Source organism: Tribolium madens, unplaced genomic scaffold (genome assembly GCF_015345945.1).
Source record: "Tribolium madens isolate multiple individuals breed KSU strain unplaced genomic scaffold, Tmad_KSU_1.1 Scaffold_7;HRSCAF=85;Tcas5.2_LG10, whole genome shotgun sequence".
In the NCBI taxonomy this organism is placed as follows: domain Eukaryota; kingdom Metazoa; phylum Arthropoda; class Insecta; order Coleoptera; family Tenebrionidae; genus Tribolium; species Tribolium madens.
In genome coordinates, this window is record NW_025401050.1 from 1,184,883 (window position 1) to 1,198,205 (window position 13,323).

The 13,323-nt window shown below is 34.0% G+C and overlaps 1 protein-coding gene across 1 annotated transcript; it reads right to left on the bottom strand.

Moving 5' to 3' along the window:
- Positions 1-11,869: 11,869 nt before the first annotated feature.
- LOC123010147 lies at positions 11,870-12,619 on the bottom strand. Its single transcript, XM_044406847.1, has one exon. It carries the CDS (start codon positions 12,617-12,619, stop codon positions 11,870-11,872), a length of 750 nt encoding a protein of 249 aa, XP_044262782.1.
- Between the last annotated feature and the right edge of the window lie 704 nt (positions 12,620-13,323).

Consider the following 13,323-nt stretch of genomic DNA (forward strand, 5'->3'; position numbering starts at 1 on the left):
AAAAAATAATAATAATGTCTTCGATACGCCTACCTGTAATTTCTATGGTTTTTGCTTCATTTTCTATAAATTTTTGAAAATAATCACATTTTTTATTCAAATTTATTTACTTGCTCGTCAATTAATGTCACCAAAGTGTCAGTTATTTTAATCCACGGATCGAGTGCGGTTTAGCAAAGTTTAAGGGCAGTAATAGACTAGCGTAAAACACGCGGCGTGTCACCCGCCCCGCTTAGGCTGCCTCTGCATACACTGTAGCGTTTTTTTTCTGCGATACTGGGTGCACCTTATTCTCAGCAGCAGACTTACAACAAAGTATTTTCATTTGAATTTCTCAAATCATAGAAAAAAACGCTGCTAGTGTATTCAAACTCGTAAGAAGCAATGCATTGCATTGCCAACGTTTTCCGCGTGTGGCCCGCTGGGACGCAATCGTCGGCGTTTAGCTAGCGGTTTTAAACGTGTTAAACGCTAGTGTAGTCACTCCCATTTGAATTCCTTGTTTCCATTTCAGCGGGAAAAACGTCGCTTGTAACCCACCGCGTGTTTTACGCTAGTCTATTACTGCCCTTAACTAAACGCAAACGATTGCGTGCCGGCGGGCAAACGTTGGCAATACAGTACATTGCTTCTTACGAATTTGAATACACTAGCAGCGTTTTCAACGAGTAGTACGACCAAGGCCTGCCGATAAAGGAAATTTCTGGGATTTTCATAATCGTTTTCTATGGTAACCATCAAACTTGTATCATTTGTCAAACTGTTGGTCAAATCCGTCAATCCTTCAAACTATTAACACCTCATTCAAATCTTGGTTCACGGTAGTAGAGTGGTTCATCGTGCAAACCTAGGTTCAAACGCACCCTGCAAGGGTTCAAAATTGTTAAGGCATTTTGTCCACTGATTTTGTCTGTAGTGATTTTGTAAGTAGAAAGTTCGGAAGATTGGAAGTGCTGATACTTAGTTGGAAGTGAAACGTGTGTCAGGATTTTAGTTATTTACAAACAAAATTAATAATTATTATTGAAATCACAATGGACATATTTTCAGTTGTGGTTATTTTATTTTTTGCATTGTGTGCAATAGGTAGATATGTTTGATACCGAAAAATTAATAGTTGAAGTCGAAAAACGTCCCGCTCTTTACAACCAAACTTTGAAAGAATATGCAAACCGCGATTCGAAAAGTAACTTATGGGATGAGATTGGTAACGAAATGTATCCAACTTGGAAAGACATGAGCTGTGAGGAACGAAATAAATTAGGTTTGTAATAAGCATTTAAATCATCTTGTAAACCACTTTATTTTAAAGCAAAAAAAAATTTTAAACATGAAAACACTTATATTCGATTATATTGCCCTGTGATTTTTCCCAATGGGCTAACAAAATAAGACATAAATTCCTAATCGTGATTCTTGAGGAAGGTCCGCCTGTTCCTCGAGCAGTTACACTTTCCATTAAATCCAATAATGTGGCATCAAAATCATAACCGTTCCTTCTTCTTACAAAATTATTTAAGACACATGCCGCTTTTGTAATGTCTTCCGCAAATTGTTCATCAACGAGGATTCTTGCTTGAAATATTTCTCCATTTGCTTGCCCAAAAGTGCATTCGGCCTTCGCCTCGCCAAATAATATTCATTCTCATAAAAAAGTCCTACTTCACGGCCTTGTATAAATAACTATTTTGTTGATGAACTCATCTTTTGCAATAATTCAAATTGTACTCTAGCAGCCTGAGGTTTTACTTCCTCCAAATCTTCATATTTCTTTGCTACGTTTCTCGTTAGACATAGGGACGGTCGCCTACGGCTTGACCATGTGGGACTTTTTATCTGGAGCTTTATATTCTTGTCAATTAAGCGCCTATCAAGTAGAAATGATGACTTTATTATAAAACTTTGTTATTTACAGCATTACCTGTCTTCTGTCACGTCCTCAGTTGTTACTGGTTCTTGCTCTTGTGAGTCTTCTGTTACTTCTATTCTGTTTTCTGATATTAGCTTAGCTTCATCTCCTTCCTCTTTTTCTTCTTCTGCTTATTCAAATCCTCGCGTTTCCTTTTAGAGCAAGAGCCCGCGGCCGCCTGACCTTCGTTATTTTTTAAAAGTTGAAAACTTGTCAGCTCGTACTACCAACACAGGTAGGAACGATGGGCAAGTATGAAGTTTGGGTCATCGTGGCTTTGGGAGATAACAGGTAGCAAAGAAGTAAAAAATACCAACTTAAATTTATCAAATAAAAAAGCGTAATTTTATATTTATATTTTCTTTGGAATAATATTAGAAATCTCCTCATCCATTGCCAGTCACTTAATATTGTGGCAACCCCTTGTCAGATACCATTAAACTTTAATAAATTGTAACTGTGCTTACGTTATACTATAAAAGCTGAATTTTATACATGTTACTTGGACAACTATTAGAAGATGTTTTCTCAGTAACCAGTCAGTTTTGACAGTTCTACCCACGGCCAGACAAACATATAGGATAACTATAGGCCTTCCATGATGATACTTTGTCAAAACTGAATCACATTTATTTTACTTAAAACTTAGAACTTAGCATTTAGAACTGTCAAAACTGTCTGGCTAATGAGAAAACATCTTCTAATAGTTACCCAAGTAACATGTATAAAGTTCAGCTTTTATAGAATAACTTAAGTATAATGTAAGTACAGTTACAATTTATTAAAGTTTAAGGGTGTCTGACAAGGGGTTGCCACGAAGTTAAAGTATCTGGCAATGGATGAGGTGATTTCTAATATTATTCCGAAGAAAATATAAAAAAAAATCACGCTTTTTTATTTGATAAATTTAAGATGGTATTTTTTACTTCTTTACTACCTGTTATCTCTCAAAGCCACGATGACCCAAATTTCATACATGCTACCTGTGTTGGTAGTATGCGCTGACAAATTTTCAACTTTTATAAAATGACGAAGGTCTGGCGACCGCGGGCTCTTAGACTATTTGGATTTGCTATAGCATAATTATTTTCTTACCAACATGAAGAAGATTCGTTTTTCACTCCATCGCAAATTAAAGGAAACCCCAGAACTGGTTATTGCCAATTCAAAAGTGGGGTTTTTTATTACGGAAATCCTTGTTTCTTCATCCGTCTTGAAATTTTTTTATCGCTCTATAGCTGCCACTTTTCTTCTTTCTTTTTTTATTTTTATACAATTTTTTATCGCTTCTTTGCTTCGAAATTCTGAAACAGTATTTTGGCCATCGATAATGTAATTCTGCCGCGTTCTCTTTTTACAATATTTCTGGATTTTAAGGGAAACTTTCTATCTTTATTATTAGCTACAATATTAATAGTTGTATGCAAATTTTAATTTTTTATTGGTTATTCACGTACCTTGTAAGAACACTGATAATATGATTTTTACATTCAATTTTTGTTACTGAAGATCTATACGAAACTTTTTTATTTATTCTCGCAAAGACACTAGAGTCTCCGTCCGCAATAGAAGTAGTGTATTGCAAGTTATGCATTTTTTCACTATTTTTAAACCTCTTAAACAATAATATCTTCCATGGCAGATGAAGAATTTGTCCAATTTTTGTAACAAACATGTTTGTTAGGTGTGTTTTTTTATATTCAACCATACTGCAAACGCTGCGATATTTGTTACGCATTCCAATAAAAAGAACGTTTTTTCTTTCACTGTCAATAATACAAGCTAGTTAATTAATGAACATTTTAAAAGAATTTCTTAACTGTTATGGCCATACGAGCGCTTTGACCATCCTCCATCAACATACACCGAAATCTGTCCGGTTCCATTTTGTACTCGGTTCTTCCTTCTCGTAATTTCTAGTTCTTTTTTCCAGTTTTCTCCATTGTTTGTCTTAATGTTTCCAGCCAGCTGTTTCCTATTTCTTTTAATTTATAGAACTACCTAAAATACACCGATTTATAAAATGTCATAAACATTTATAAAAATACATAACTTGTTCATTAGACATAACTCGGCAAAAATACAAGTCAGTTAAATTACTTTTCCTACGACCATATACGAAACTAGATCATAACGCACAATTACATATGCGCGAAAATTGGCAATATCGTACGAGGTCGAAAATCTGTGCGATTTGTTTTCGCACTGTGTGTTAGAAATCTAACGCACAATTCACACTTGAATGTTTTGTATTTAACGTATTATTTTTTGTATCCATTATAAAAAATAAATCGTTATTCAACGTATTTTTGTATCCATTATAAAAAATAAATAGTTATGAAAAAAAATATGTTCCTAAGAAAAAAATTATTTATGGTCGTAGGAAAAATAGTGTACAAAACTTGCAGGAAAGTGTCTAACGCACTCGCGGTATTGCCTGCACTCGGCTAACGCCTCGTGCGCAACTTTCCCGCTTGTGCGTTATTTATCACTTTCCGTGCTCGTTATGTAATATACTATTTCACCTCTTTTCTAAAGTTGAATGGGATTATCTATTCATCAGATATTCACAAAAGATAATGTTTCTAATTAGTAATTACTTCTAATAAAAGCTATTTAAAAAAAATACAAGAAACTTACATTATTGTTATAAGTATTATTGGAGCTGTAAGAAACTTATTTTTATTAGCCCAGTCGAAAAATACACATGTTTATCAAGAATACATAAATTCATCATAAGCTGCGTAATCTATTTATAAGACATTGATAAAACTTCCGTAAAGCTAAGAGATAAATATAATTTTGAGGTATGGAATTACCCCTAGAAGTTTGTGCACGCAATTTCTGGACATCCTGAGCGCTTTGACCATCCTCCACCAACATACACTGAAATCTGTCCGAATCCATTTTGTACTCGGTTCTTGCTTCTGGCAATTTCTAGTTCTTTTTTCCACTTTTCTCCATTGTTTGTCTTAATGTTTCCAGCCAGTTGTTTCCTATTTCTTCTAATTTATAGAACTACCTAAAACACATAGATTTATAAAATGTCATAAACATTTATAAAAATACATAACTTGTTTATTAGACATAACTTGGCAAAAATACAAGTCAGTTAAATTACTTAACCCAATCGAAAAATACACATGCTTATCAAGAATACATAAATTCATCATATAACATGCTGTATACTCGTACGTACCTGCAATAAAGTTTTACAAGTATTTGTAATTTTTTGCAGGCCCTCTTGATTTTTTTCAAGTACGACTCCGATGATATATCGCAGATCAGCTTTTGTTCTGTCAATATCTGGAGTCGGTAGAATTATGTTAACGCCTTTTTCCATAGGAGGATGGAAAGCATCAGAAACTAATTTCATTTTTTAGCTTGCTTTTGCAAACCTTCACATGCTTCTTTTCTAGCTACTCGTAACAAAATCTAATGTTATCCACTCGGACCGGCTTCTTCAATAACAGAATTTATAGATTCTCCGTTTTTTGAATTCAACTCCAGAAAAACTCTTTGAAGGTCGTCTTTCTAAGTCAATTTTTTAATCACTTCTGATGGCAAATTTGAGGTCGAAAGCCCTACTTTAGGCTCAATACCAAACATAGCTCGATATGGTGACTGTTTTATATGAGAATGAAGGGCTATATTTTTCATACATTGTAGAAACGCGAGGCCTTTTGACCACTTGGTTCTATTTTTGTCTTGCATCCAGGCTGCCAACATTTTTTCGATGACTTGGTTAGCTCTCTCGACTGAACCTTGGCTCTGGTTATGCCTTGGTTTTCCATGGACTAATTTTACCTCAGGCCAGTATGACACCACCTTGTTTATCACTGCATTAACGAACTTTCGACCATTATCTGAATGCAAAATGCATGGCGCACTAAAAGTCAGGAATATGTCTGTTAGTTGATAAGCAACTTCTTCCGCCTTCTTACTTTGCAATGGCCTTAACAAAACAAATTTTGTCAAATGGTCTTGATAAAGGATGATAAATTTGTAGCCGTGATCTTCTTTGATTGCATATCGATTAAGTCTACCTGGCAGCGGCTGAATGCAGAATAGGTTTTGAAACGAGACCCCTCTTCTTTCATATAAAATATAAAATTATTTTTCTACTTTGCGTTCGTACTAAGGTCCATTACGAAAGTGTTTTGGGTTTCGTAATGAACAAAAACAGTGCTATAAAAATTATACTAAAAAGAGGGAAATTTAATCTTATAATGTTGGCGGCCTAACCGTCAATCGGCAAAAAAGTTTGATTCTCCTTCAACGTCGAAGTCACTCCTGTAGTTGCATAGATTGGACAAAGTAAATTTATTCTGGGCCGCATATCCGTCAGAAAAAATAAACATTCTTGTAATTGAGTCATCGTGATTTTCTTTAAGATTCTAGACTATCTCATTTATTCTTCTAGTCATACAATTTTCATCGTTTATATTACAACAAAGTAAATTTAGAAAATGTGTACTTTTTTCTGGAACATCTACTATAGCTTTGTGTAAAGCTTAAGTATAAAATCAACGTTTGCATGATATCGAGACACGCATACATTATGAGACATCCAGTTTCCAGTGTCGTCTTCTTTGGCACGGTATCAAGGAGAATCCTTATTATCCGTTTATCTTTCATTTGCTTCGTTATATTTTTGGTTTATTTGAGTTTGGCTGTTGTTTCTTGAGATTTTGTTTTCTTTCTTCAGTCTTTATTGATCATATGTTTTGGGCTTTTATCTAGTTTAGTGTGTGTCGCTTTTCTTGTTTAACATTAAAACATTTAACATTAAAAACAAAACAGATTGAAAGATAAATTCTTCTAGTTTCCAACAATGCCAATCCCAAATAGCTTAAGCTATATATAATTCTCTCAATGTATGTTTTATAAAAAAGTGACCATAGAACACAACCGTACTCTAGTATAGAGCGAACAAGTGTAACAAAATGGTTTTTAGGGTTGTAATATTTTTAAAATCTTTCCCATATCTCTTAATACAGCCAAGAACTTTATTAGCTTGGGCAATAACATTTTCATAGTGATAGTTATTGCACTCACCCAATCAAAAATGCTTATGTCAAATCTGGCACAGCATTTGAATTAAGTCATAGAATAAACCTTATTGAAGTGCTAGATCTGTACAAATTCGGCAGATCATGATTGCTATTATTAATAAATATGTAAATTGTAGTAAACTGTAAAATGTGTATATAAAACATGAAATGATTATTTAATAATTTATTACAAACAATTATTGATAATTAATAATAAAAAAGAACAACTTATGCTAGAAAATAATCAGTTATAATAACTATGGAATGTGTTGGTGAAATTTCATATGCTTCAAGTGATTTTAATTTTAAGTTTTTCGGTTACAACATAAACAATGTAAGTATTCTAAAAATATTTTCAGAGTGTCTAATGGTTTGCACCAACAACAAACAAAACTGAACAAAACACAAAAAACGCTGCGGGGTATGGGCTGCATGTGAATGTCCCACAGCCACAGAAGCCTCACTCGACAAGGAGACGAAAATTAGGATGAAAGTGCACTACTCATTTAAAGGGCTATCGTCTTTAGTCGGCATTACCCGCAGCTTTCCGTACATGTGTGCAGCCCTATTAGGGCTATGATTTGCAGGCGCGTTTTTAAGAAATATTGGAGTTGGGTGCACGTACACCTACACAACAATGTAATTTACAAATCTTTTTTTTAAATCATTATTGTCTTAGGAGTATACATATTTACCATTGTTATAATTGATATTGGAATTGTTTTTGTGTTATATTTCAAACAACTTTTTAACTGCCTTTTATTATGTGAATAATGTTTAATGCTGATTCCTAGAAATTCATCTTTCAGGCCCGGTTTTATTCCAAGTAGGTATAAAATCTGTTAATTTGCCGATTTCCTTTATCTAGTAAACAGCTTTCCTGGAATTAGTGTTCCTTTCAAGTTGGGAAGCATACATTTTTTTTAATCAGTCCAATCAGTAGGCATTAATATCGATTCGTTTCGTGTTATTTTAATTCTAAGTTAAAAAGACATGAAATAAGTAGTGCCGTTCGCAATTGGACTAATTATTGTTTAGACAAAATAACAAAAATAACAAAATGTTATAAATTAAAAAAAAAACTTTCAGTTTGCAACATTGTTTTAATTCTTCCATTGCATTGATGAGAACTTTTTCAGCTCTTTATCCTTACAAAAACAAGTTTTTGTGTAAATTTTATTTAACATAAAATTTTGAATCAAGCTTACACTTTCATGAAAGTTTAACACATTCATATATATTAGCATTTTTTAAACATTCTCTATAAATGAGAATCTTGCTGGTCTATTCGTCAACATTTTAGTCATTCCCACTAAATTCTCCAAGGTTTGACTATTTATAAATTAAAGTTGATGTGCTGTTTAATTTATTAAAACCAAATATTTTAATATCCACGTTATCTTTGAAATTTTCAGGCTTATAATTACTTGTGGGACACCCTGTATAATTTAGAATAATAGAAATTTCAGCATTATTACTAAATGTACATTATTATTATTTTGTTACATAAATTCATGTATTTTTAAAAGTTAACCATCCGGTAACATTTCACATGGAATGGCTGAGACACGGCACTGAGACTATCATTGAATATAGAGCTATGTTCAGAGTTGAAAAAATATATTCTACGCTAGGAACGATGATCCTTGGTTTGTTGTGAAAAATAAACACATTTTTATTAACCTCGCCTTTAAAATGATGTTATACTATTTTTCTAGAATGATTATACGTACTTTTGATGGGTTCAAAGACTGTTCATTGGGGTATTCACATTTTAAGTTATGCTCGAAATAACCAAACAACAAATAAAACAATGTTAGCATTGTTTATGTTCGATGAATGTTACCATTTTCAATACTTCTAGTTCATCAAAACTAATTTCTAGATTTTCGTTATCTCATGAAGATGTTGGGGGTATGAACTAGCTAAATACATTTTTTTAATTCGGCCATCTCTACAGTTGTTGATGTCATTGCTGTAATCGAAACATGGTTATCGGATAGCCTAGAATCGTCCGAGATGTTGGGCAAGACATCTATACTGTTTATCTATGTGACATAAACTTCAGTGCTTTAAACGTTTCTAGAGGAAATGATGTTTTTGTGTATGATGCTATTAGTTCATAATTTATTTGAAGTACCTACATCTTATTGATGTAGCACATATTTGTTCTTCTGTTTCAGCTGTGAATATTGTGGGTTGTTAAATTAAACTAGCTCGAAATTAACCTTAATGATTTTTATGTATTATTTGCATGTATAAAAATGATAAATATTTTTGTCAGGCTAATCTTTTGATCGTTGGAGAGTTTAACATACCGGATTTCTACAACTGTATTAATGAATGATTACTTGACAATAAAACTAAGTGTATTTTTATTTTTTTTTATAATTTAAACCTAAGGCAAATGTAACCCTGTGTTAAGTGATTTGTGTGACCCTGATTTTTAATACGCCAGGCGAGATGTCAATGTCAGATGAATAACTTTCAAGAGGATGGTCTGGTCACAATAAAACTTTCGTAGATAACTTTGACGTCAATTTAAAAAAAAACCGTCACAAATAATGTAACAATAAAAAAACTTACTTGAAATAAAATGTATATTAATAAGTTCACTTTCAATCCACACCCGCACACATCATATAGTATTCAGAAAAAAAAGTTATTTCTTGCACTAAATGGCTGTTAATAGACATCATAGCCAACGCACTTAGACGAGTATTTCTCATCGTATTTATAAAAAAAAGTTTTAATTTTCTTAATTGTTGAAAAACAACGTTCTGATTGTGCAGTTGTCCTTGGCGTGGTTAAAATAATCATAAGTAACTTTATAGATCTCTGAAAAGTTTCGGTCAGGTCATTTTGCAGTATTAGTATTATTTGTCTGAAGTCTGGCCGAGAATAAATGACTTCTAATTCTGTTCTTAAACGAATTTTACACAAAAATGTATACGCGGAACACGCTGCATTCAATAGGTCCATTGGAAATACTTTTGTAAATTTTATAAATAATTCTGTGTTGAAAAATTCGGCAGTTTAAAGCTGGCCACGATATGAAAACCTTTCCTTCTTTTGTGATACAATTATATCAAACACTTTTTTGGCATGAACACTTTTTCGCACATCGTCTACTTCTTCTTTTCTTCTCCTCTTTGTTGGACGTAAATTCTTTTCAATATCTCTTTCAATAATGTCTGTGATATTTCTAATGTTTTCCACACATTTTTCGAAATTTTTCAATTTCGATAAAACTTTAAAAAGCAAATTATCTCAAATGTATGAGTAGATAAGCTAGAGGCGTTCTAGCCCAAAATCCCATGTATTTTCTTATGGAGGTTCAAATTAGTGTTCAAGGTCGTTCGTTTCATAAATGTCTTTATATGCATGCGTGATTATTTTACCGATAAGATAAACGGATATCCGTTAAAAAGAAACAGGGAGCTGTTTATTACGTGGTTTTACCCGTTTATTTCCTGTTTTTACCCGTTTTTTACCTGTTTATTACCTGTTTTTATCTAATGACTCCCTGTTTCTTTCTAACGGATATCCGTTTATCTTATCGGTAAAATAATCACGCATGCGTATAAAAACATTTAGCAAACGAATGACCTTGAACGCTAATTTGAACCTCAATAAGAAAATACATGGGATTTTGGGCTAGAACGCCTATAGCTTATATACTTGTATGCTATTGGATGCGATGGGATTGGAGTATTTTAAATAATTTAATAATAATAATAATAATAATAAGGTAAGTGCGTGTAATAAGGCCCACCTAAGGATTGAAAATTAAAGAAAAAATAAATGTACATATTTTTTACAGTTTTTATATTGCAATGAAATATAAAATTAAACTATAAATCGTGTCAATAATAACAAAGAACAAAGAAACAAAAACAAAATTCTGAATTAAAAAAAAAAACATGTAAATGGGCCTTATTTCATGTACAGCAGGTAATTAGACCCATCCATTTAAGGTGTACAATCCGGGCAAACAAAGTCTTCCTCGTCCTCAGCTGTGAGCCCTACGCAGTCCTCATGCACTCAAATGAGGCACATGATGCACTGACGCATGTCACTTAGGCAGTGCGTTTCACATAATTTGCAAAACCAAGTTTCTTCGACATTTTCTCGTGAAGTGCTTGGAATGGGTTCTGGTTCACAGGTGCGTGTTTCTGTTTGCTGTGCATTGGTTTCAAGCTCTTTTCAGTGTCATTCTTGTTCTGGAAGAGATTTTTTGTAACCTCCTGGGCTTTATAGATTAAAGCCTTCTTCCTCAATGTGGCTCTCTTTGACGTTTCGGTATTGGGGGTTACTAACACTGTCGAAAATGAATTGGTAGCTGCTTCATTTTGACTCTGCAACTTTTCTTTTAAAAGATTCAATGGTTGCTCATCCTCTGATTCCTATTCTTCGACCTCTGGGATTATTGTGTCGACCTCTGGAATTTGTCTGTTAACATTTGGAATTTCTCTGTTGGTGGGGAGACTAGGTGCGTAAACGTAGTCTGGGATAATATTTTTATTAAAAGGATAAATCCCAGTAGCTCTGAAACCACTGGATATGTTGCTTATAGTCATTGATCTTCCCCAAACAGGAGTAAATACGTCAGAAAATCTTTCTTTGTTTAAATTTCTTCCAGGATAGTTTTCCCAATACTGAAGAAGTTCTTCATCCCAGGAATGTTCGAAGGATCGAAATACAGCCTTGTCCATCGGTTGTAATTCATGTGTTGTGTTACTAGGTAAACACAACATACCTAATTGTTCAGCCTTAGCTACAATGGATAAATCGAGATGGCAAGAAGCTCCATCAAAAATTAAGATAACTGGAGGAGCTGACATGAACTTAGCGAAATGATCAAGCCACTTCACGAAAACCTCAGTCGTCATACTCCCTTTAGGTGTCATGTGGACAACAGAACCAGGAGACCATCGGAAAAAGTTGGTTTCATTCGTTGGCCTTTGAACAAAATCATCGGGGGGATAACATGCCCCATAGCATTTCCGCACGCTACAATAGTTACATTTTCGGCATGCTCCTGGGAAACTAAATGAACCCGTTTTGCTCCTTTTTTTGCAATAACCTTTTGCTGGTGATGCAGGGTGAGTCTACACCCTTTCTCGTCCATGTTATACAGCTTCTCTGGGCTATGTTTCAATCCTGTCTTGTTGAGCAGGGCTTCTAATTTACTGAAATAATCTTCTACAATGGGTCTATTAAGTTTTTGAGCCCGTGCGGGATTCATGTACTGTGCTTTTCTTTGGGACAGCTTCTTATGGCGCTTCAAAAATGACCTGTACCATTCTCTTCCTGCTAATTTTTTGTCTTTGTTAAATTTGTTTGGAATTTTCTGTTGATCTACCAAAGAGTAAACAGTTCTCCGTAGAGATTTTGGAATTAACGGAAAACCTCTTTCTGCAAATCGAACAATTTTCTTCTCCAACTCATTTTCTAGTTGAGGAGTTAGCACCGGTGGTCTTCCTAATGACCTGGAAGTTTTTCCAGATTTCTTATGATTCCTCAATGTGCGACGAGGGATGCCGCAATGTTGTGAAACGTATCGCTCTGACTTTCCTTGTCTAAGAAGTCGTAAAGCCTCATCCATGTCTTCTTCACTCCGCTTAGCACGGATACCTCGGCACGGTTTACCCATATTTCCTTAAAAACGAAAAGAAAAAATATAACCCAGCAACGACAAGAAATAAGGCCCAGTTAATGTTTTGGTGGGCCTTATTTCCTGTTTCATCACTTGCTTGATTTTTAGGTTATCAGTCCAACATGCATTGAACAAAATCATCAATTTTCTGGCAATACACTGCCTACATATGTACTTCAACGTACCTGTAGTTATGTAGTCATTGGCTGATAAATACCCTTGAAAAAACTTCGATAAAACAATGCAATTTTTATAACTCAAGCAACAAAATTTGACGGAGAAACACTTTTGAATATAAGAATCTGCAAAAACGATTTCTGCAGTGTGGAAACATGCCTCCCCGGTATGTTGTACGTAATATAGTGGACAGGTGGCAGTACCAGTATTATAACTTAACGCCACTTGGAAAAATGGCGGCTGGGCCTTATTACCTGCTGGGCCTTATTACCCGCACTTACCTTATATTTGTGTTAACAATGTGGATACATTTTACACACCTCATATACAACAGACCTAATTACTTAATTACATCACCATACATCACCAGTTTACATCATTTTAACAACATCACCAAAATCATCGTAACTGGCAGTTAAAAACTCCTCAATCGAATAGAATGACCTAAAGAGAAGATATTTCTTTATATCATTTAAAAGCAGTTTAGGAGAGGATTTATTTATGACATGGTTAGGGAGGCAATT

Bases quoted from the DNA above. Each gene is read 5' to 3' on its own strand.
- LOC123010147 (XM_044406847.1), bottom strand. From the start codon at position 12,619: ATGGGTAAACCGTGCCGAGGTATCCGTGCTAAGCGGAGTGAAGAAGAC.